Here is a 22,832-nt window from a genome sequence, read left to right on the forward strand (position 1 = left end):
AAATCCAGTCTGGATGGAAAGAAAAATGCCTGGGCTCTGCTTATCTGCAATTAGGGAGGGAGCAAGCATAATGCAGGTGTGTTTGCATGCGGTTGAGCTTTCCACTCTGCCCCTCAAATTGCTCTTAATTCAACCGCGAGTGTTTTGCAACTGGGCTCTTGTTGGATGATGCTGCAGCTGGACAGAATACAAATACAGCCACCATGGTCACAGTATCGTAGAATCATAGGACCATAGGATCATAGTATCATAGAGTGGTTTGGGTTGGAAGATCATCTAGTTCCAACCCCCTGCCATAGGCAGGGTCACCTCTCACTAGACCAGGTTGCTCAAAGTTCCATCTGCTGGCCTTGAATGCTTCCAGGAGGAAGGCATCCACATGATGTTGGCGTGCTTTCGCATGTATCACACAATTGTTATTATAATGGCCAATAAGTAGCTGCAGACAAATGAGGTGACTCAATGCCACACTTTAATGAGCTTAACTGCATACCCAGTGGTAGGCAAAAGGTAAAACAACAGCACCAGGCAGGTAATTGTTGGACCTGTTGCAAGCAATTTGCAAGCGCAGGCATCTCAGTTTTGCAGTCTTGCTCATCTTAATTTCCTTTGAGCACCGCATCTTCTGGCAGTGTGAGCTGGCTTCTTTTTGGAAATGTTCAGCTTTTGTTCAGCTCTCTGGCTGCACAGGCACTGACAAATGTTTAACTCCATGGATAGGTGGAGCCTGAAGCAAAAGGGACAAATCTTCCATAGACTGATAAACATTTTTTTCTTTTATTTTTTTTGGCAGTGATACTAATTGGAGTAAAGAGGGATGTGTTTGCCCAGTGGCACTACTCTTACTGCACACTCTGTAAGGACCTGGCACGATCCCTTGGGCTGCAGACAGAGTTTATAGGCTGCCATTGCCTGCAGATAGGGATCTCTGTAAACAAGGAAGAGAGCACCTCCGTGTTGATGTAAGTTTCTTTTTCATTTATCATCCAAAGAGAAGGAAGAAAAGGTGGATTACTGTGGAACCAGCTGGTTGATTACTGGGTTTGTGAGTGGCCCCAAAGCTTGCTGCCCCCACTCGCTCCCTCTAGCTGTTGTCCTCATCCATCTCCAGCCCAGGTGGGAGGAGTGGGCAGAAGACACACCGGGCTGGTGAGCTGCATTCCAAGCATAGCCCCAGTGTACAGGAGTGGAGAAGAATGAGGTGGAAACCAGGTGCCACTAGCATGAGGTATTGGGACTGCCAGTAGCCACAGAGCAGCCGTACTGGCAGGAATGGTGGATAAATGTGCTGAAATGGGAGATTTTTGGCGGCTTTCCTTTTGGTGGGAGAGACGCCCAGTGCTTTTTATGTTTGACTTCTTTTCCCTGAAGCATCAGCTGCCTGTGGGTGGATGATGCAATTAACAGCAATGGCAAAAGGATGAGGGCAGGTGCCCCTAGCAAGGAAGGCAGAGGATGTTGTGCAGAAGTTAGCTATTTGTGCATTGGCAGCGATACAGAAGTCAGTTATTTGCAGGCTGGCGGCTATACTCTGACCTCGGATACCTGGAGACCTGGCTAACAAAGTCCGAGCTGCAAGCAGTCATCTGTAAGACGTGATGGAGGACAAGTAAAGCTGCCTTTAGCTGTAGTCCTGCCTGAAGGAGGAAAGGAGGCCATTGCAACATGCCAAAGAGAGGAACAGAATTGCCCTGCTCTGCCTGTGAGGCAGCGAGGAAGTTTCAGGCTAGTCACTGGGGGAAAATCTAACATGTACAGCCAGTTGGGGCAGCAGGGTGAGGCACAGCCAGTCTGGAAGGTGGTGGAGCCTCTGTCACCTCCTAGCATCGAGGAAAAAGCATCTGCTGAAACTACATCAGTACTGTTTAAGTATTACAATTTCTGCTGTATCACAAATATGATCAAATGGTGCCTGTAATATGCTAACCCTGAGTGGGATGTGTGCAGGCCCAGGCTGCAGAGCCCCAGCTTCCGTGGGCCAAAGCTTCAGCCAGCACCAAGGACGAAGCCCACACCGGCTGAGAGAGGTCTGTCTGGGGATCAGGGATGCAGCATAACCAATGGGGGCTGAGCTCACAGTTTGGGAGGCAGCTGCAGCCTGGATGTAAGGGGCTATAGGCATGGGGAAATAAGCAGGAAATCTTCTTAGCTGATATAGGTCACCGTAAGTTGCATTCCCTGCAAACAGGGAAGCGTGCTGTAGGAATTGTGCTTTGAGCCCGAACATTTTCACCAGCTAATGAAAGGCATTTTGTAATTACGTCAAGCAGGAGGGAAACATCTCTATAGTTACTTAGTAACTAAGATACTTTGTCAACATAAAAGTGACAGGGATCTTATTGCCTAGTTAGCTACTCGGGAAAATTGAACTATTTACAGCAGAGGCATTCAACGTGCTATTTGCTAATGCTGCATTTCAGTGGTACAGCCATGGAAATGAAGGCTCATTAATAACCTGGAGTTTGTAATGCTAGAATCGTGGTGGAGTCCCTTGGAAAAAAAAATAATGCTTGCTGGGAATGGGTTTTATATCTGCAATGTGTGCTTTATGAGATGGAGAATTAAACCAGCTCTGTGAATCAGAGGGTATGGATACGGTGAAGCTACTGATCTTGAACTCCAACTTATTTTTAAAGGCACGTACAGCTCTGCAGAAACCCATACCAGTAGATGAACTTGAGGGCCTCTAACTTTATTCAAGTCAGGGTAAAAAAAAGTCTCCTGATAAATAGGGCAGAAAGAAGACAATTCATACAGCCACCTTCTGCCAGTGATTGGTGAAGATGCAGCCTCCTGAGAGCCAGGGACTTGAGAGCTGGAAAAAATGCAGGTGGGGATGCTTTTCAACATCAGCACACTGCGCAAAGGTTGGCATGTTTTAATGCTCCCTTTCTGCCTTTTGATTGATTGCGGGTACCATTCAGTCTCCCCTCTCTCTTTATAACACAAAATGAACGTACGAGATCAGCTGTGACAAGCAACGTGAGGAAAGCACACATTAAAGACGTGAACCTTTAGAGCAGGAAATAAACCACGGTATTCAATATTCCATTGTTGCATTTAATTAGGATAATTGATTGCTGCTCTTTTGCAAGTGGCATGAAGTGTGAACAGCCGTGAGCCACAGAGAAGCAGATGGATGGGGCTGGAGGAAGCAGCGGACAGGAGCTATGGGTGCTGCATTTGGCTGTGTGTCCCTATGGGGTCCCACTGCTCCAGGCAGCCTTCACTACTTTTTTCGTTAGCACTACTTTTAATCAGCAGTGAGCACTCAGCAGGAAAACTGTGTGGAATAGGAGGAAAAGAGGAAACTGCAGGAAAGCCAATGAGTAGGTCCCCTGCTGCGCTGAAGCAACTCTCTTGTTCTTTCCAAAGTAGGCTGCATAAATATTGATCTTGTTGGGATGTGTCCTACATTCATTTGCACAGACGTTACAAATGTGCTTAAGAATGAGAAATCAATCTTGTGGTAAACATGGGCAGCCAAGGATGCGCATAGGTGATGTGAATTACAGCACTCAGCCTTGCCACTTGTATGCTGGGTTGGAAAAGGTGCTCTTTGGTAACAGAAGAAAAAAGATTTTTTTGCCTCCTGGACTATTTTAAGGTATTTTCACAAATCCACAGACCCTTTAAAACGCCTTCAACTCCCACTTCAGTTCTTGTAATAATCCTTAAGTTAACTAGTTTTCTGCTGAATTTGCTTGGGTTGCTTTTTCACAACCTACTGCCAGCAAGTCAAGGTACAATTTTAGACGTTTGTATCACTTCATCACTCCCTCTCCCATTAACCTTTCATATGGTTTAGCACTGCAACATTGTAATTTGGAAAATCATATCATTAGGTTGCAAAAGCTGTAGGATTCTTGCAGTAGGCAGCCACGGGGTGGCTTCTGAGTCACTGGATGATTAATAATTAATAATAATTGTTGGATAATCTATTTAGACAGCCACAGTGTAGGGAATTTATTATTGTTTTCTCTGGAGAATACTGCCACTGAAGTAATAAAACTTTAATGTGTCCCCTCTCCTTGTCGCTCTACTGAATTTCTGGTAAGGAATAGAGGAAAGCTGCCACATCTTGCTATAGATCGCAGTGCGGTACAGTGGCAGCTCTTGCTTTCTTACCAATCAACATGTACGTGTGCTCATAAAGCAGGGGACAGGAGAGAGATGTATTCTGTGTTTGGGCAGATTTCAAAAGAAAATGATTCTCTTGAAGCATTTGCTTTACCTTGCTCGCTTAGCATTTGGCTGATTCCTGTATTATTTGTCTGGCTCATCATTCCCAGTTATTTTCAACTTCATTTACACTGTATTACCTGTGCTCCTCAGAAAGTGTTTAAAATGTTTATGTTATACATATTACAAATGCCCAGTTCTCTTTCACAAAGCAAGGCAGGAAAGCAAGGTGACCACGGTATGCTTATAGAGTCGGCAAAGGCAGGAAGTCAGAATGAAAGAAGTGATCCCCATTTCTTAAAACTGCCCACCACTCCAACACAGCTCATCACAGTCGACCTCAGAATGGAATAACTGCTGTGCTGCATTTCCCAGCTGTGACTCAGGAGCTGTGGGATGTGTCACGTTGTTTCCCGACACGCAGAGATGCTCACCTTTCCCGTGAGGATGCTGAACGTAGACTTTTCCTGCCTTGCAGAAGTGTAGTTTATCTGAACGCTGACTTATTCTTTGTGACTAATGAGCCCACATTAAAGCATTGGATAGCCTAGAATGGGCAGGTGTATTATACTCCACGTTAAGAAACTTGTTTTGTTCAGCTGTATGTCAAACGTGATTTGTAGCTGGGCTGTGGAGTCAATCCCAAAAGATAAATTTGCTTACCAAAGGTAGCTGTCAAGCTCTGCTGTGCTGAAGCTCCAGCTACAGAAGGCAGTGTCTTCCAACGAAAGGGTTTCAGCCAAATAAATGGAGCTTAGAGAAAATGCAATGTTACAGCTGAAGTGCCGGGATAATTGAGCCTGCAACATCTGCTGAAATGTAGTGACACCAAAAAAAAAACACTTCTGCCCATGTTTCTATTCCCTGTTAAAGCAGTGCTTGAACGTGTGATGTGACCCCAGCACATCAGGAAATGTGGGAACAGACTTGTCTTGCCATCACAAGTGCCCTTCCCTTGCCAAGGAAGGAGCTTTCCGAGCACAGCTGTATTAAGGACGTTGCTTGGGTTGCTCTCCAGCAGCTTTTATGAGAAGGGAAAAGGGATCATGTGCTTAATTAGCCTCTTTAGTAAGAGGTGTTTGTGTGTACATTTTGCAGCTGGAACAAAAGGACAGGGTGAGGGTGAAAACGTATGAAATCATTCCTGGATGGCAAATAGGAAAGAAAAAAAAAAAAAGCAAAAATCTTTTGTCTGTTATAAGGATTAATTTTCCCATGAAAATGCTCAAGAATAAGATTTTCCTTTTGTTGCAAATTACTGTTGAGTTTGATTAAAAGAACCATTGATTTGCTTATTCTTCTCTGCGTGATTTCCCCTGGCTTGGAGCTGTGGGAAGCCAGGCTCAGCCTCTGTCCAGCAAATGCCCTCATAAACATACGCTGCTGGTTTCGCTTTCACAGTATAAACACAAGGGAACGTTCAATTACATTGAAAAGGGAAGCTTTTAAAACTGATAAAAAGGAAATAAATTTTTGCATGGCATGCAATTACTCTGTGGAATCCATTCCTCTTGAGTGTCATCACAACCAAAAGCTTAGCAGGATTTGAAAGAGGGCTGGAGGGCTAGTAATACATACATAAAAATAAACAGGGGCTCTGGAAAGGATTTACACTCTTGGGCTTCTGGGGAGAAGCCAGCCTCCCATTGCAGCAGTTTTGGGAAAGGTTTCTAGAGCTGCTTGTCCCACACTGCCTGCCAGCGTGCTGCTTGCATGTCCGCTTGGCATGCTGCAGTGACAGCCTCCTTCAGCAGGACGCTGTTGGCAAGACCAGTGTTTCATCCTCTGCAGTCACCTTTATGCTCCTGAGAGGACGTAGATTGGAAATGTCACAAATGATTTCCACTCCTCAGCTCCTGAAAGAAAGGAGCGGTTGGTTGGTTACGTGTTTGACAATCTGTCGTTACGTGCATTCAGCAGCCATCTCACTGACAACGAGTTTTTTGTCCTGTGAGTCAGGCTGCTAATTTCAGCCTGCAAAGCCCTGCCTGACTTGTGCCTCGTGTACAGCGAGGCCCTGGGCGATGTGATCTCACTTTGGTGCTCACAGAATGATGACCTCCAGGGTCTCTTCAGTCCAACCTCTTCAATGATTCTGCTTGAGGCGTGACAGCAAGGAGATGTTACAGCAAAGAAAAGCATCCATCTCAGCACGTTCTGGCTCACCTGTTACTCCCTGGGAGAGGTACACCTCTCCTCTGCAGTGAGTGTGTTTGCTCCAAGCTTCATGTGGAGGCTTTCCAAACAACGTGGCCTCCTTCATCTCCAGCAAAATCATGCCTGTGTGGCCTCCATTACTCCACAGCCACACTAGCTCAGCATGATCACTTCCTTCAAAAATTGTTCTGTGGCACTAAGGATGGAGGGAGAGTCAGCACAGCCTCTGAGCCACTACTTTCTGCATGTGCTGGAGAATGGAGAACTGCAGCCAGCAAGAGGCAGTGCATGCAATGATGCAATACCTTTCTTCTCAGGGTATGCGATGGAGAGGAGCCACGCCTGATGGCATCTCTGGCTAAAGCAAGCAAAGACAAATCCTCAGATTCTAGCAATTAGATTATGCTTTTTGAAAGCAATGCCATAGCTTGGAGGAAGGACGTGGTAAATGGTTTCCTGCCCATCACCCGAGAATCTGCTGGAGGTTCTTGTGCACTGTAACATGGAGAAAGTATAAAAGGGCAGCCAAGAACTTCATGACACAAAATATTCAGCTATCAGACAGAAATCCTGGCAGGCCAGCTGTGCTAGATCATTGTGGATGGGAGTGCTGCCAGCAGCCCGTCTGCAGATGATGGGGAGAAACGCTCCATGGTGAGGTCTTCTCTGCTGCAACACAAGTCAGCTGCACAGGAAAAACTTCAAACACTTTTTAAACAAAACAAAACACAACACTGATTGCTTACTGCCCCAGCTGCCAAGCTGGTTCCCTCTCTCCACCTTTTCATCTCTGCAAGAAAAGCCTTCACCGTTTGCTCTGGGCAACCACCTTTGTCAGAAATTCATGCTTGAAAGGTTACTTTTGCACAGCATGAATTCCAGGCCTGCTGTTGATGCAGGATGGAGCTGCCTGGTGTGCCAAAGAAATGCACCAGACAGGCAGAAGCTGAAGCGATCCTGTTATGAAGGTGGCTTACCCCTGTCTGTTGGCAGATGTAGAGTTCCTAAAAATCTAGCTGACTTTCAAAGCGCCGCAGACCTCAGCTGTACAAAGGTTTTCACAAGTTCATCACCTGTCAGCACAAGAGGCCAAGGAAAATTTTATCCACAAAATGCATCTCGATCTGTGCAATAGGTAGGTCATGGGTGCTTGGTACTACGGAGAGCATGGACCGGTGATGGTAGCTGGGCATTATGCACCTGGAAAAGATGAGACTATTCTGCTGTAGCAAGCAGAATTTGTGCTCCTTTGGGGAACCTGGTTATCTTCACTCCTGCCAGAGCTGGTGAAGTCGCACAGAGTATTCAGCTCTGTTTGTGGCATTCACAGAACAACACAGGGCACCTTTGGGAAGCTGAAAGCAGAACAATGCTGCTGAAACAGTTTGGATGTCAAATAAATACCTGTGACCACGATTTGCTGTGCCCTGGCCAACATCTGCAAAGCTTACGGTGCAGAATGGTTCTTTATCTCACTGAAATCTGCATGCTGAAATGGTAGCTGCTCCCCACCTGCACCACATCAGGTTCTGCAAAGACTTACAGAGGGCGTGAGGCAGGGCCTCACCACAACCTGGTCATTGCCTGGGGAGCCCTATCACCTCTAGGCTGCAGGTTGGCCTCACTGTTCTGAATATTTTGTTTAGACTCATTCTTCTATACTGGGTTCATTCATGTTGTCCTACTGTATTGCTAAAAGCATTCTTAATTTCATGCACGGCCCTACAACTACACTTCCACTGCTGAGATGGCTGCTTTAGTACTACCTTCTAGGTTGATCCTGACAATATGGCTTTATTTTATTAAGCTCCTTGGAGGATTTCTACGTTTACTTTTAACAAGACACACTTTTCAAGTTCAAGAAATAAAGTTAAATAATTCCCTCAAAGTGCATAATGTGCATCTGTGCTCATACTTCTTGTAAATTACTGTAGCTGCAGCCATTGATAGCACTGACTCTGTACTGATATAAATTATCAGTAACATATTTTGAAACTTTATCTTCCACGGCGCTGTTCTCACATCATATTCATTCACAAGTAAACTACGCATTTATGAGATAGACTCTTACTGCCTTGAAGCAGTACCTGACATTCTTAAGGCATAATTCCTGTTTAATGAAGAGCATTGCCATCTCCCGGTTGCCAGGGCAGCCTCAGAGTCACAGGGCAGCATAGCATACAGAAGTGACGTATATAAGGGAGAAGCAGAATGCACTTTCTCAGCCAGCTTTGTTGCCAAATGTGTGGTATGGAAGAAAAATATGCTCAGCTTTAGTGAAAGGCCTTCATGTACGGCCCTTCAACAGGCACTTGGCTGAGACGCTTCCAAGTGAATCAGAGGGAGATGACAAACCTCACGAAAAACTGATACTAAAAATGTTTGGATCTCCTGGGTCATTTCAAAATATGCCAGCCGTGCTGGTTAGGGTTATATAGCGTGTAAAAACATTGCATCCAAGTCTCTGCGTTGGCTACAGCTTAATGGATCCACCATAATCCATCTCTATCAGTAGTGATGAATACTGTACCTCCAGGAGTTGTAAGGCTCTGAAACAAAATGGGTTTAAGAAGCCATACGAGCCTAAAAGATAAAATGAAATAATTACATGGAAGGATTACTACAGTTCTGGAAGAGAATCTTTCAGTGCATTAGCATCTAACTGAAAATGAAGCTCTCTTCCTTTTAAAAAAACAAAAAAATAGGTAGCAGAGGATGGAAGAGCCAAAGATGCAGTAAGAGGATTAGTGTATAGAGGTTGCTGAATCCACAGGGAATTAGAAGGTCTAGCTTTGCAATTCATATCAACACAAATGAAAAACAAAATCTGTAAAACAATGTTATAATTTTAATACAGATTTGACACTGGAACAGTTACCACCCTGTAATCAATCCTGGCAACAAAGCCGGTGTTTCTTCTTGAATTTGTTTCCTTGATGTGTGGTTTTCAGCAATGGGGAAGCAGGTATTTATTTCTGTAAATTGTTTTCTTCATACACGATGAAGACAAGAAGTTTGTGCTGGAGAAGAAATTCCACAGTTTGGTAATGACTCTGCACTTCCAAACTGTTTAACTGCAATGCTGGCATACTGCAACCGGCATACATCACAACAGAAAGCATTTGTGCAACCAAAGGATCTCTGCACCACACTGCTGGTGATTGCATAGGAAATCCGTACCGTGTTGAGTGCAGTACAGCTCAGCTCTGCCAGAAGCTGAAATCTCAGTGGCAAGCAGGGGAACTGCAAGAGTAAAGACCTTCCTCCTTGGGGATGGGAGAGCCACATACTGCTGGCAGATAATGCTGTGTGCCAACTGACCGTCGCAACAAGAGTGCTGCATCCAGCTCCAGCCCAGGAGAAGATGCAGGGGCAAGATGTTCCTTCAGCCAGAAGGGTGCTTCACAGCCTCATGTCCTGCTTGAAGGATGTGAGGACCTGAACTCTGTCCATTTCCTTCCAGAGAGCTTAACGTGCAGCCAGGAAGGCACTCGGCTCTTTTCTCCTCTCCCTGTAACATGGAAATAATTATATTTTTGCATAGTGCTTTGAGGTGCAGAGCTGAATAACATTTAGTGGTGTTGATATAACTTGAGTGGAAGTGGTTTTGGAATTAGAAACACAGATCAAGCCTTGCTGAAAATTATTTAGGGGGATGTAAGTACAAACAAGCCTCCAGGCAGTGCAACTCTGCCATTCCTGAATATATAAACACAAGTGCAACCTGTTAGATAATTTAAAGGCTAACTCTACTTTCAGTGCTAGTGGTGGCAATGGTGATGAGGAGACGGTTGGACTAGATGATCTTATAGGTCGTTTCCAACCCTGTGTTTCTATGATTCTATTTCAGGCATCAATTAATGGAAACTTCTCTATTCAAGAATGCTTCTTAACCATATGCTCAATCTAAAAGCACATTTATAATTAAGAGTTTTGTTGAATAAGCACCATCTTAAATGCATTACTACGCTGAAGACCTGACACTGCTGGATGAGCACAAGCAGCCCAGAGCATACATGGTGTTGTGTTTAAGCTCACAGCTGGAGCAGCAGTGTAAATTTTCTGTTCCTTGTTACGTGCATACCCAATTTGCTCCTACAGTTGTGACAGCCCCACCGATTGATGAGGCATACAGGTGCGTACCTAGCATTTTAAAGACTGGAAATCATCACTACTGATAAAATTAGGTGTTACTGTCAGAAGAGCTTCCGTATGAAGACATTCAATTTCCCTTTACAAAGAAGGATATTATTAAATCATTCAATTCGAAATGGTCCCTTTGCTCATCTTTCTCTTGCTCTTTGAATTATTTTTACAGTGGCAAATGTTTTGTCTTTTCCTTGAGTATTTTGACATTGAAATCGGTCTCTTGCTTTCACGAGTGAAGGGAAAATCTCCCAGACTAGAAAAACAGGCTACTGAAGAGAGCTGAATAAGCCCCCTAGCATTTTACAGTGTTAAAGAACATGAAATTCCTTCTTCCTAAACTCCCTCCCCACCTTCACGCGCTAACTGGAATCACTTAGGTGATTTATACCTTCTTAAATCACAGATGAACGTTCAACAGCGCCATTGATGATGACTTATAGCAGAGGAAAAATGAATAGAATTTTTCCCACATTAGCATTTCTCGGTGCTCATCAGCTTTTCATCCAGAACTGACTCATCAGCCAAGTTTTCTGCAGTTGAGGAGTAGGGATTCAGTAATTCCTGTTTAAGGAAGGCATGTTTTCTTGAAAGGCTTTATTTAAAAACAATAACAACAAAAACAACAAAAAAAAAACAAACAAAAAAAGCAAATTGGGTGATTGTTGCATATTTGATGTAATTCAACAATTCTCTTTGAGTATAGTTTATGGCAAAACTGATTCTATGAAGGCTGTATGTTGTCTGCCTCTGATAACTGGGTATATTACACAGAGGTCATCATGGGCTTTCAAGGCCTTCTGGTGTTTCTTGACGTTGTCTGCGGGTATGCACAATTTGTTCACTTGATATAAAGACTTTTGGTATGGTATCAGAGTAATCTGTGATAGATTACTTTTTATTCCCTTATTTTCTATAGAACTCCTATAATCAGAAAACTCTTCATCAAGGTTGCCAGACTCCAGCTGGAAAACTGCAGATTGCAAACCATCCTGTTCCATTTTACCGTTCTTCAAAATAGCCATCATCAATCAAACTTTAGAAAAGGAAGATGTGCGTTTCACCCTTCCACTTCCTTCTGACAAAAATCAATTTCATAAGCTCCATTCTCCACATCTCATAGCAGTAGTCAATCCGCAGCAAAACTCACAATTCCTAGAGATTTAAAAAGCATTGATCAGTTACTGGGAAACGGAGAATTGCACAGTCTTCTCATACGCCTAAGAGTTCAATTTGAACACACATATAATTACAAGATTTCAAACGCGCTTCCCTGCATAAAGCAAAAACAACCTGGCTCTGTACCACTTTGCATTTGGAGATGCTGGCATGTTACAGAAATCACTGCCTGACTATTCAGGAAACTGGGGAGAGATACAGTGTACTGCCTTCTCTCCCCATGGCACAACACAGGAAGCCTCACCGCAGCCTCCTGCTCCTGAGCAAATCTCACAGAGCAGAGACAAATCCAGCAGTTTTCCATCCTCTGGGCTGCTACCATTTGGTTGTTTGATTGCCTAAAGCCCTTCATTAGCAAGGCCAGGGAAAGCAGTAAGTCAGCCGAGCAGCAGGAGAAGCGAGGTCAGCTCAGCCCCTTGCTGGCTCACAGCATTGTGCGGAGCTCCTCCAGCTCACTCCACCACGTGCCTGACCCGAGGCTACCGAAATGACCTTCACTCCGTGTTATCATAGAATCACAGAATCGTTTGATTTGGAAGGGACCTTTAAAGGTCACCGAGTCCAACTCTGCTGCACTGAACAGGGACGCACACAGCAAAATCAGGTTGCTCAAAGCCCCGTCCAGCCTAACCTTGAATGTCTCCAGGGACGGGGTGCCCACCACCAGTGTTCTTGCACTGTGTAGTTTATCTTGCCATGGGAGGCAAAAGGAGCTTGTTTAGTCTAGGAAAGAGAATGCAAAGACTGGTCAGGGATACAAAAGCTGCCTGTAAGTACATTGTGGGGAGACACTGAGAAGAAAAAAAAAAAAAGCTATTGGAGTCAAAGGGCAATGGGAACACATGGGTACAGACCACCCATGTGTAAATTCAGATCGAAAAGTGGAAGAAAGCTCCTGATCACCACAGTGGTAACATGGGCAGGCCCACCTGGTCCGCTCTGGGAGGACATTCAGTTAGGTATGGAGACCTGGGATCCTCGGGGACAAGGGCACACCTGTTGTCCCAGGAAACCTCCCTTCCAGTTCTGCATTCCTAAGATGTATTTGAAGATCTCTGTGTTTTAGATCTTTTTTTGTGAGTGTGAACAGTCAGATAATTGAACAATTAGAGAAAAGCACAGCTTCTTTCTCTCTCTGCTTCACTCCAAGGACTGCCTGCAAGGATAACAGACTGTTTTCCACAAACTGCCTTTTATTTCAAGTGGTACTGCTAACAAGAACGTCTCCAGAGCCTGCTGTCTTCTTCTGCTGAGTGTGTTGGTGTGTGCCTTTGCACATAAAGTGTTTTTCTCGTGCTCTTAAATTAGGAGACCTGGGATAACCTTCGTGAAACAGGTGGCATGAGGGTGCTCTGAATCTGTAGGAATCATGAATGTGGGGAGCACACAGAATCGGGCTGTAATACACTGAGTGCTGCACCACAACCCCCACTTTACTGCGGATCACAGCACTTCTGATGAGTCTCTGGCATCATGTTTTGCTGCCATTTTACAAACTGTATTAAAAAGGAATGACCTCAGGCAACTACAGCCCCTTCTGACCCACGTTACTCAGCTAAAACGTCCCCAGGAGCATAAGTGAATTCTCTGAATAAATACTGCAGATAAATAGGCTTGTGCCTTTGTGCTAATTGCATTTATCTGATTGTGATTTATCCTTTCAGCTATTCGTTTAAATTAACTTTATTTGCAGGTGGAAGGAGGGAGTGTTGCCGTCTAGATACTGATCCTTCAGCAGTTTGTCAGGAAACATTTTCAGCCGTTCTAGCCCTATACAATGACAGGGTAACGATGCTTTCCCAGTGACCCTTCACACCAAGCGGCTCCATCGGCGCGCGTGCAAGTCCTTAACACCCCCAGCCCCTCAGAACGCCGTCTCTGACGAGATGACCTCAGGTGGGACGGCCCCAGCCTCGCGACCGCGGTGGGTGAAATGGGGGCGTGTGATCAATGAGGCCGCTCCACCACGGGCACACGCTGCCGGGCGACTGCCGAACAGCGCTCGCCTGAAGGACGGAGAAAAAGAGCGGGAGACGGCAACCCGAGGAGCGCGCGCAGCCGGGAGCTGTAGTCGCTGGGGGGCGGGGGCTACATTTCCCAGCAGCCACTGCTCTCCTCCGCCCGGCGTCACGCTGTGTTTATGGGCGAGGCTCCGCCTCGCCGCGCGAGCGGTGTCGTCACGGCGGGCCACCTCCCCCGAGCGGCGGGGCCGCTTAATATTCATGAGGCGCGGGCGGGCGCGGCGCCGGGCTCGCTGGCTGCCCGCCTCCCTCATGGCGCTGGCGACGAGCGGAGAGCGGGGCTGAGGCGGGCGCGCGGCACGGGGGCAGCGGCGGAACGCTGCACCCTGAGCCCCCCCTCCCCTCCCCCTCCCGGGGCGCGGTACCTCGCCCCGCTCGGGCCCCCCTCCCCTCTCCGCGCCGGCCGGCCGAGCGGCGCTCCCGGTAGGAGGGCGGCGGCGGCAGCGGCCCCGGCGGCGATGGAGCCCGCGCAGCAGCAACAGCAGCAGCGAGCGAAAGAAGCGGCCGAACGCTCTCCGGGCGGGAAGGGTCCGGCGACGGAGAACGGCGCGGAGGCGGCAGGCGGCCCGCGGAGGAGGCGGGGGGCGGCCGGCGGCTCGGCTCCCCCCGCGGCGCCGGCGGCCCCCGGCGGGGCGGGCGGCGGCTCGCTGCTGCTGCGGCGGGGCCGGCTGAAGAGGAACCTCTCGGCGGCCGCCGCGCCGCTGGGCACCCGCAGCCTGGACAGGAAGGCGCTACTGCCCAAGCCGCCCCGCCAGCTGCAGCCGCTGCAGCCCCCGGAGCGGGACTGGGTGCGGCGGGACCTGCAGCGGGGCTGTGTGCACGTCTACGAGCGCCACGCCAACCGCTATCTGCGCCCGGTGCTCTGCACCCTGGAGACCACGGCGGCCGAGGTGGCCGCCCGCCTGCAGCAGCCCGGCCCGCGCGGCGGCGGCAGTGGCGGCGTGGTACGGGTGCCGGGCAAGGCGGGCCCGCAGCCCCCGCCGCCCGAGGAGGGCCTCGCCACCGCGACAGCCGAGCCGACGGCCGAAGGGGAGCGGCCCGGGAACCGGCCCGGGAACCGGCGGGGGACGCGAGGCGCGCCGCCCGCGGGAGGCACGGAGGAGGGCGGCTCGCTGAGCCCCGCGGCACCGCCGGCCGAGCTGTACCTGGCGGGACCGCCGCTGTCGTGCCCCTCCCTGCTGGGCGAGCTGGGGCCGGCGGGCTCCGACTGCGAGAGCTTCAGCCCCGGCGCCGAGAGCGTCTCCGAACGCCTGGACCCCTACAGCAGCGGCGGCGGCGGCTCGTCGTCCTCGGACGAGCTGGAGGCGGAGCCGGCGCCCTCCGACGGCGCGGAGGCAGGTGCGGGGCCGGGCCGGGGCCGCCCGCCGCCCGGAGAGCCGTGCCCGGGGGCGGGGGGCGGCCGGGAGGCGCCCGCGGGGCCGCCCGCGTTGTTCGTGCAGCTGCACGGGGAGACCAGCCGGCGGCTGGAGGGTCACGAGAAGCCGCTGCGGATCCAGAACGACTACCTCTCGCAGCTGGGCTTCAGGGACCTGTGGCGGGTGCAGGAGGAGGGCATGGACGCCGAGACCGGCTGCCTCATCCGCTTCTACGCTGGTGAGTCGGACGCGCGGGTCCTCGCGGTTCGGCGCTTTGCTCTGACGTCGTCTCGTAGCGGAGCCGGGGGCGAGGAGGACCGCGGGCGGGGAGAGGGGAGCTGCCGTCCCTGCGGCTCGGCCCCGGGCTTAGGGAGCGGCTGCGCTACGGCCGCCGTGAGGGAGAGATGCGTTCCTGCGGGCTCGGCCCGCTGCTCGCCTCGTGCCGCGGGAGCGGTGGTGGGTTCGGCGAGGTTGCCGTCACGGGCTGTAGGAACAGGCTATCGCAGGCTTCGTCCCGGGGGGAGAGAGCTTCCCAAGGCAGCCTCGCCGTACGGCCTTGGGCGCGGGGTTTGGAGGGTGTCGGTGGAAAAGTTAGCTCTCGCGTCGAGGTTATGCAACGGTGCTCTTTTACGGGGGCTTAAAAATATCTCCCGTGCACGGATACCGAGTGGCTTTCAGTCGAGGAGCTGGCAGGACGGGGTTAGATAGGGAAAGAGCAGAAATAACTGCTGTGTCCGGGTGATGAGGGTGGGGTTCAGCAGGTGGTGCTGGAGGGAGCGCTGCTCCCTTGCTCCCGGCGGCCGGGAACGCGCGGGCACGTTTTAGGTTGGCCCGTTCTAACAGGATGCATTCTATAGGAAGCAGAATCAGCAGACGTCGATCAGCCTTAGGCACGCAGCGACGCCTGTTTGCATGTAGCTTTTGTGCGTTAAGTGATGAATTCTACCTGCTCAATGCAGCTGCTTTATTTCGGTGTCACAGCCTATTGGTGAACGTAGCTTGTGTGCTCTGGACTTCCTTGTACGAGGCTCTGAAATAGGAATGTAAATCTGTAAGCATACGTGGGATTAAATGAATGCAAATGTGTTATGTAATTCCGTATCCCGGGCAGCGTGCCTCTGTGCTTCAAAAGTGCAGTGTTTCTTTGAAAACTTATCTCTTTGGGGGGATCTGCGATCAACACCTGAAACACCTGTAATCCGGTGCTTGTAGCAGAGTGTTTCCAGCCAAAAGGGTGAAGGAAGCTTTGCTGCTATGTCGTCTGCTGACTTGGTGTAACTATCCTGGCAGCTCCTCCTGACATCCTTATGGCCTTTCATTTTTCTGCTGGGTGATGAAAGGGAGGAAAGGAAGGAGACTTAAAAAGGAATACACATCACATTAGAGAGTCAATTTTGGCTATGGAGTTACGGTGTTGGAAGCACCTTTTTGATCAAATGATCCTCCAGGAGTACCAAAAGGAATATTTTAGCAGTGGTTTCCTGCTTGCCCTGGAGTCATTGGCTTAGGCAGGCTGCCTTGTCCCAGTCGATAGAGAGCAACCAGCAGCTCTATCCCCCTGCAATTGTAATTTCCTGCAAGTGGTCTCTGTAGGATTTGATGATCCTGGTCTTGTACTGATGTGAAATGGCGTAAACTGAGGCTGGATTCATTGCACCGTTTCTATAAAGAATTCTTTTCCCTAATCCCCTCGGGGTGTGGAGAGAGGAGAATGCAGCGATAACTTCTGGGCTTCTCTGTTTCTGGAGAGAGACAATTCTAAGGCTGGAAGATCTCAGTGCTGAAACAATGCTAAAAATTCCAAACAAAGTAAGGTGATACAGCCAGTGATTTCAGCAGTTACCGTGTGGTGGTGATTTCTCTAGCTGTGGAAGCCGTGAAAATATGCTTTTTGGAAAAAACTAACTAGGAGAGCTGCAGAGGATCAGGGGTTTTACAGCGATGATACAGCTGATGATGTGGCTGTTCATAGACATTCTGCAGTGAAATGTCTGTTCTTTAGACACAGTATTCTGAATTAAAGAGGCTCAGAAAACAAAATGTGACACTGAGAATGTAAAACTGCCTCCTGCGTGCTGTCTTAACTCACTTCAAAATGTGGTTAGCACATACTTTTGTCTCCTCTACTTGTACTCTGAGTGTGCACAATTTCTTCAGTCTCTTGACTGAGCATTTCTGTGTAATAATGCTGTTGCTAAAACAAAGCCCATTACAGATGTAAGCGTCCAACTCTGCCCCCTGTAACATTGATTTGAGCAGAACTGGGCATTAGCGGCTAGCCATGCATGTCAACTTCTCCCTGTGTTGAAATCCATCTCAACAAAAGATACTGTCCTCAAAGTTTGGAGTACTTAATCTCTCTTTAAAAGGATATGGTTAAATAGCTTTCTGCTGAGATACTCCTTTACTGCTTATGGAACTCTATAAGAATCCATAGTGCAATTACAGTCCTGATATTGTAGCTGAGAGACCGATTAGGTCAGACTTACTAAACTATTCCTAAAACCGTAACAGTGGCTGTGATCCAGAAGGCTTCTCAAAAACAAGTTATAGTGTTCCTTATTGCTCTGTAAAAATAATTCTTGTAAAATGAGATTTTTCCCAGTGGCCTTGCCTTCTCTGCAATTTGTGTGCTGAAGGAAAATGGGCTAATACACCAACGTAGCCATTTGAAAAACTGCAGAAGCCCTTACTTGTTATGAGCCCTTAGGTCAGAAGTAAGCGTGGAGCCTTGCTCAGCCCTGTGCTGTGGAGCATCTACATGGCAAAGGACTTGGACTATAAGACCGGCTCAGAACGGTGGATGTTTGAGGCTTTTTTGCTTTCCTACTGAAAGGTGATGGTGTTTGATTCTCGCGCTTGGCTGTCGTTGAATTGTCTGCTCTCTGATGTGACACAGGGCTTCTGCACCTGATGGTGTCATCAGATGTATCGCTTTCCAGTAGGTGACTGCCTGTGGGCAGAAAACGAAGAAATGCCGGATGTAATTAAGGGTGTTAATTTGGCAACTGGCTGTCAGGTTTTGTTTATGAAGAGAGGTTTGTTGCTCATGTGACCTTTTAAAAAGCTGAGAGCAGAAACCAATCCAGCTTTGTCTGAAATTTCATTGCAGAAAATGTTGCTCTGTCCATTGTGAAGGTAAGAGTGGGAGCATGTAGTATGGGTCACCCCTTGTGGCCACTGAGGTCCCATGAAGACTTCCAGGTGTTGGATGCTTAGTGATAGATGAAAACCACAGGCATGGCAGCATTCTGTGAGACATGTATTGAGTTGCTGGCTGTTTGCTGTGTGCATGTCTTAGTGAATAAATCAGCCCAGCTATTAAATGCATCGATAGACTCAATTTAAGATAACTGCATGATGTTTAAGGGGAAAACGTGCCATAGACATACCTGCTCCTTAGAGCAGGACAGCAACTGTGCTGCAAGGAAGAGCTTCTGACTTTGGGGCACTGTTTTTTTTTTTTTTTTTCCCCTGAAACCCAACACCTTATTTAACATGAAATCAGTTAGTTCACATTTGGATGGCTTTTCCTATGGTAGTGGTTGTAAAGGCAAGGTCCCAGTGAGTGAACTCTTCTTCAGCTGAAAGAAAAACATCCTCTGTGGGCTGCTGTGCCCTTCCATTTTTTTTTATTTTTTTTTTTTCCTTCCCAGCGTAGTTTGGATGTATATATCTTGTTTACTTTGTAATCATTGTAACCATAATCAATCTCCTGCAAGGGAAGTAATATGGAAAACTTCCCGCTTAAGAGAACGACTTCATTTCAGTGACATCACGTGTTTAAATCCAGGCAATCTTGGCATGGCCAAAGTAGTGAATTTTCTAGTCCTGTTCTGCAGGCTAGTGTTAAATGGCAGCAGTGCTGGTCTTGCTCCACCTGTCCCAGTGCAGCGATAGCCTTTGCTTACGTAAGAGTGCCGGTTGGAATGGGGTCTTCCCAAGGCAGGCAGTTCTGAGAGGCTCTGAGGCTGAGTGCAGATAGCTGCAAGTCCCCCCAGCATTCCACCACTAAGCCTTGGTATGTAACACCTGTTAAGTACAGCGGTTCTTGCAGCTCTTACATTCTCTTGTGCTGCTGGCTAGCATCCATAACTTAAGTATGTGTGAAGTACCAACACATGAGTTGCAGTTCTTTACATAAAAGTAACTGCATATACAAAATATGAAGTTTCTCAACTGAGATGCATCAGGGAGTGCAGTGTTCGTCTTTTTTCTTCCTTTTTCTTCTCTTTGTATTCTGCTGCTACCCCTCTCTCCATATCTCACCAGCTATTTCCTTCTTTCTTTCTGCAAATGTGCATAAACATTCCCGTGGTGGTGGCACTGCTGATATACCTAAATGCCTTTGTGCAATTAAAACATCCATCTGTTCTGTTAGAACACTGGCAGGCTGCTATGCAGCTAAAATGGTACGTGGTTCTTGGAAAGATAATAGTACAAAAATAATAATGTTAGTACCTGGCATGTGCTTCTTAACTACGGAGAGCTGGTTTGTGGCTTAATAAAGCAATGTGAAGAGAGACGTCTTGGTTATCCAGGTGGTCCTCCAGAAGACAAGGAGGTAAAAAGCATGTCTGAGAAGGTCAGTTTGAAACGTGTACGTCCATGGAATTTCACAGAAGAGGAATTCAGAGATGGGAGTGCTACTTGTTACGCTCAGCATTTTAATTTGGTGGGAACCCGTACCTCACCTGCTAACAGCTGTATTTTTTTCAGGGCTTAAGGGAGCTTCATATTTGAGTTAAGTATATCTACTTCTAGACAAAAAAAAAAAATCCAAAACTAACTTGCAACTTTCTATTTGCCTTGGACAGTAAAAGCGAAGATGCTTGGACTCAGTCTTCAGTGTTTAATCACTTTTCTGCTTGTGGGATGCGGCACACTGGCATTTTGGATAAGATCAAATAAATCTCTGCATGTGTCTGTTTTCAGCTGTTTCCCTTGACTCAGTTTTATTGCTGTGTTTTAGAATGTTTGCTCACGTGGGGATTTCAGCTCTGTGAAGCTGTGTCTGAAATAGCCTGGTAATAACTTTATTCTTTGATTCAGAGTACTGAATATTGTGTTTACCTTTGCTTGGTTGCTATTTTTTTGAGGTCTCTGTGTGTGGATTGAAATGAAATGGGCTTTGATGCTTGCAGTCAATTGCAGTTTGTGTGGGGGAAACCAGCTCAAGTAGAAGGGACAGATGTACTGAAGTCATCTGTGAGCATCACTATCTTGATAGTATAAGTCCAGCTCATTTTTTTCCTTCTCAGTGATGCATGAAGGAAGTGCAACCGACCCTTGTAAATGCCTAAAAAGATTTAAACTCACTCAGGAATTAATGCCTTAACTTTTCTTCTAGATGTGGCTTTAACACAGGAATTCTGAAATGCTTGGCTTTTACAAGACATTTAAGAAACTTCACAGGAAGAAAACATCCTCATTTAAAAGTAATCAATAACCACTTGCTTATACTCACGAGTCAGATTAGAAACTAGAGTTGAAATTCCAGCTGCATGGTAATGGCTGAATTGTGTATAGATAGGTGGTAGTTAAGCACTGCAAGTTTTATGTCAGGAAATGTTTATTTGAAAATTCTGTATTTTCTGCTTTACTCATAAGTCCTTAGTTCTACCCTTTGTGTAATTCTTGCACTTTACATGGCTTTTCTGGACAGTTGTGTGAACTACAGCACTACTTTTTTGGAGAGAACAATTTTTGTATTTTCACTATAAAATAACCTATTGACTTGGAGCTTATTTTTCCCAGTTGGACTGTTATTTCTCCGGTTATGCTGTCCTAATACAGATACTGTTTGCCAGAAGTAGCTGGTTCTTGAGTGCTGATTCATGCCTGTTAATCACTGAAGCTGTCTTAGATATTGCAGAATTTTAGACTTAAGTCTTTTTATGATGTATTTTAAATTGGCACAATTTCCTTTTTTTTTTGACTGTTTTGTGATAAAATGTTGCATGCAAAGAATGCACATCACTTGCCTCTTGAAATGCAGCAGCTGTCCTAACAGCATGGAGAGACACGTGTGGGTTGTAAATGGACAGTGCTCCTGTGTCCAGTTGAAATTCCAATGGGGATTTCAGGTAGGCAAAATTAATAGTAAAACCAACATTCTCTGGTGTCTGAGCTGTCACACCCACTTAGTGTTTGCTTAAAAAAGAAAAAGATTGTCAGCAATCATCATTTGGAGTCTTGAAAGATAGCATGGGTATGGTGGCCCCTACCGTACTCCCTGCCACTGTCACATAGGGTCACTGGTTTTAGATGGTGGTCACTGGCAGAAAAGCTACACAATCTGGATTCTTCTTGCTTCCCTGTTGAGCTAGCTGACCAGGCCTGACCCTTTCAGTCTGATGGCTGAGTCTGCTCCTGTAGGTGTGGTTAAAGTACATGGATGGATGGAAATGCTGTAGAATGTCTTGTGCATTCGTTATGGTTGTTGAACTCCCACTACCCCCTGTTATTTTGGGGGCAAAAATGTTCTTCAGAGAATGTTTTTGTTTAACGGTGACAACTTTTAAATCAAGAAGAAAGACCTCCTGAAGAGTCATTTAATTTCATAGCATAGCATACTGTCTTTGAAGCTTCTCCAGTTGATGGAGAAGTAAAAATTTCTTCCAGCTGGCTTTGACTTATTTTCAGCATCCCTTCAAATACTCGTTGCCCAATTAACTGTGCGTTCCTTGATCTGACAGTTAAGAACAACTACCTACATACCGATTTAAAATAGTCAGTTTCAGGGGATTTTTCTCTCCAATCTCATCTAGCTTAGTTCTCAGTATAGAAGGAAAATGAAATGAAGCTGTCGAAGAGATGCAGACTCAAACATCCAAGTAGAGTGGAGGAGGCTTTTAAAAGTTTAATGCTTTTTTGTGGACCAAAGGTAAGTTTGGCCCTCTGGACTCGGTAGGCTGCTACTTGCTCTGGGCCTTTTCCAGTGGCAGAGAAACTCTTCCCACCAACTTCATTGGGCACCAAATTGTATTTCTAACTCTCGAAACCCCATAATCGCCACATTAAGCGGTGCCTCTCATCTGCAAGCACTCCAAGTGCTATGCCAGCTTATTTAAATAAAAACAAAACAGTGGGCCTTGTTCCAAGGGAGTAATGAGGAGCTGGAATGCCTTTGAAGTTCAGAAGCTGAGGCTGTAGGTGCAATTTACATAAACCTAATTATGTAATCTGAATGCAGTTTCTCTTCCTGTTTGTTCAATTTATGAATCTTTGTGTCCAAAGTGAAAGAGATAGTAAGACCTGCAATTAAGATAAATAACAGACCACTCCTCTTCTGAATGTGTGCTCTGCTGAGAGGAGAATTTCCAAAGAGTAGAACAAAACGTGTGATTCAGGCACCTTTGGTTGATGAGAATAATACCAAGTCCTTTTCCTTTCAAAAAGCTGCATGCTTCTTTAAACAATAACTATGCCTGGTTCACCCTATTATTTGCTTTAAAATAAATGGTATAGAATACCTTGAAGTCCTTACTAGCAAAGATTTTGCTTTCAGATAAGCCTTAGATAAGCAGCTCCTTATGTTTTAAGGCTACCTTGAAACCAGTAAGTTTCCAACTGGACAGTGAGCTGATCAGATTGCTGCACAATGTTGTTTTGTTGTTCTCCAACACTGACTTTTTTTCCTCCTGTCCTATCCTCTCTAACTTTTTAAAGCAGATAATAGGAGCACAGGGCTTTGAGAAGGGTCCTACAAACAGCAAAGATACTGTATGTGCAATCTGCTTATTGGAAGATAATTGATTGTAAACAACCCCTGCTAGATTTGACCAGTTGC

At 46.8% G+C, this 22,832-nt stretch overlaps 1 protein-coding gene and 1 long non-coding RNA gene across 4 annotated transcripts in view; one reads left to right on the plus strand and one right to left on the minus strand.

The window, feature by feature from the left end:
- Positions 1-273: 273 nt before the first annotated feature.
- Positions 274-14,945, minus strand: LOC125690393 (uncharacterized). 3 transcript variants are annotated; one of them, XR_007375662.1, is made up of 4 exons: positions 14,831-14,945; positions 12,296-12,387; positions 10,877-11,640; positions 274-9,850 (listed from the first exon to the last, which is right to left on the minus strand). It is a non-coding gene; the product is annotated as an uncharacterized LOC125690393 (long non-coding RNA). The 3 variants fall into 3 exon arrangements; XR_007375660.1 differs by having other exon boundaries at positions 10,877-12,387; XR_007375661.1 differs by lacking the exon at positions 12,296-12,387 and having other exon boundaries at positions 14,831-14,944.
- PHLPP1 (PH domain and leucine rich repeat protein phosphatase 1) overlaps positions 13,705-22,832 on the plus strand; it is a 131,815-nt gene continuing 122,687 nt past the window's right edge. Inside the window, exon 1 of the mRNA XM_048938663.1 lies at positions 13,705-15,278. Coding sequence (XP_048794620.1) covers positions 13,805-15,278 — 1,474 coding nt within the window. The 5' untranslated portion in view covers positions 13,705-13,804. The remainder of the gene's footprint in view (positions 15,279-22,832) is intronic.

The sequence above is a fragment of the Lagopus muta genome, chromosome 3 (assembly GCF_023343835.1).
Source record: "Lagopus muta isolate bLagMut1 chromosome 3, bLagMut1 primary, whole genome shotgun sequence".
Classification (NCBI taxonomy): domain Eukaryota; kingdom Metazoa; phylum Chordata; class Aves; order Galliformes; family Phasianidae; genus Lagopus; species Lagopus muta.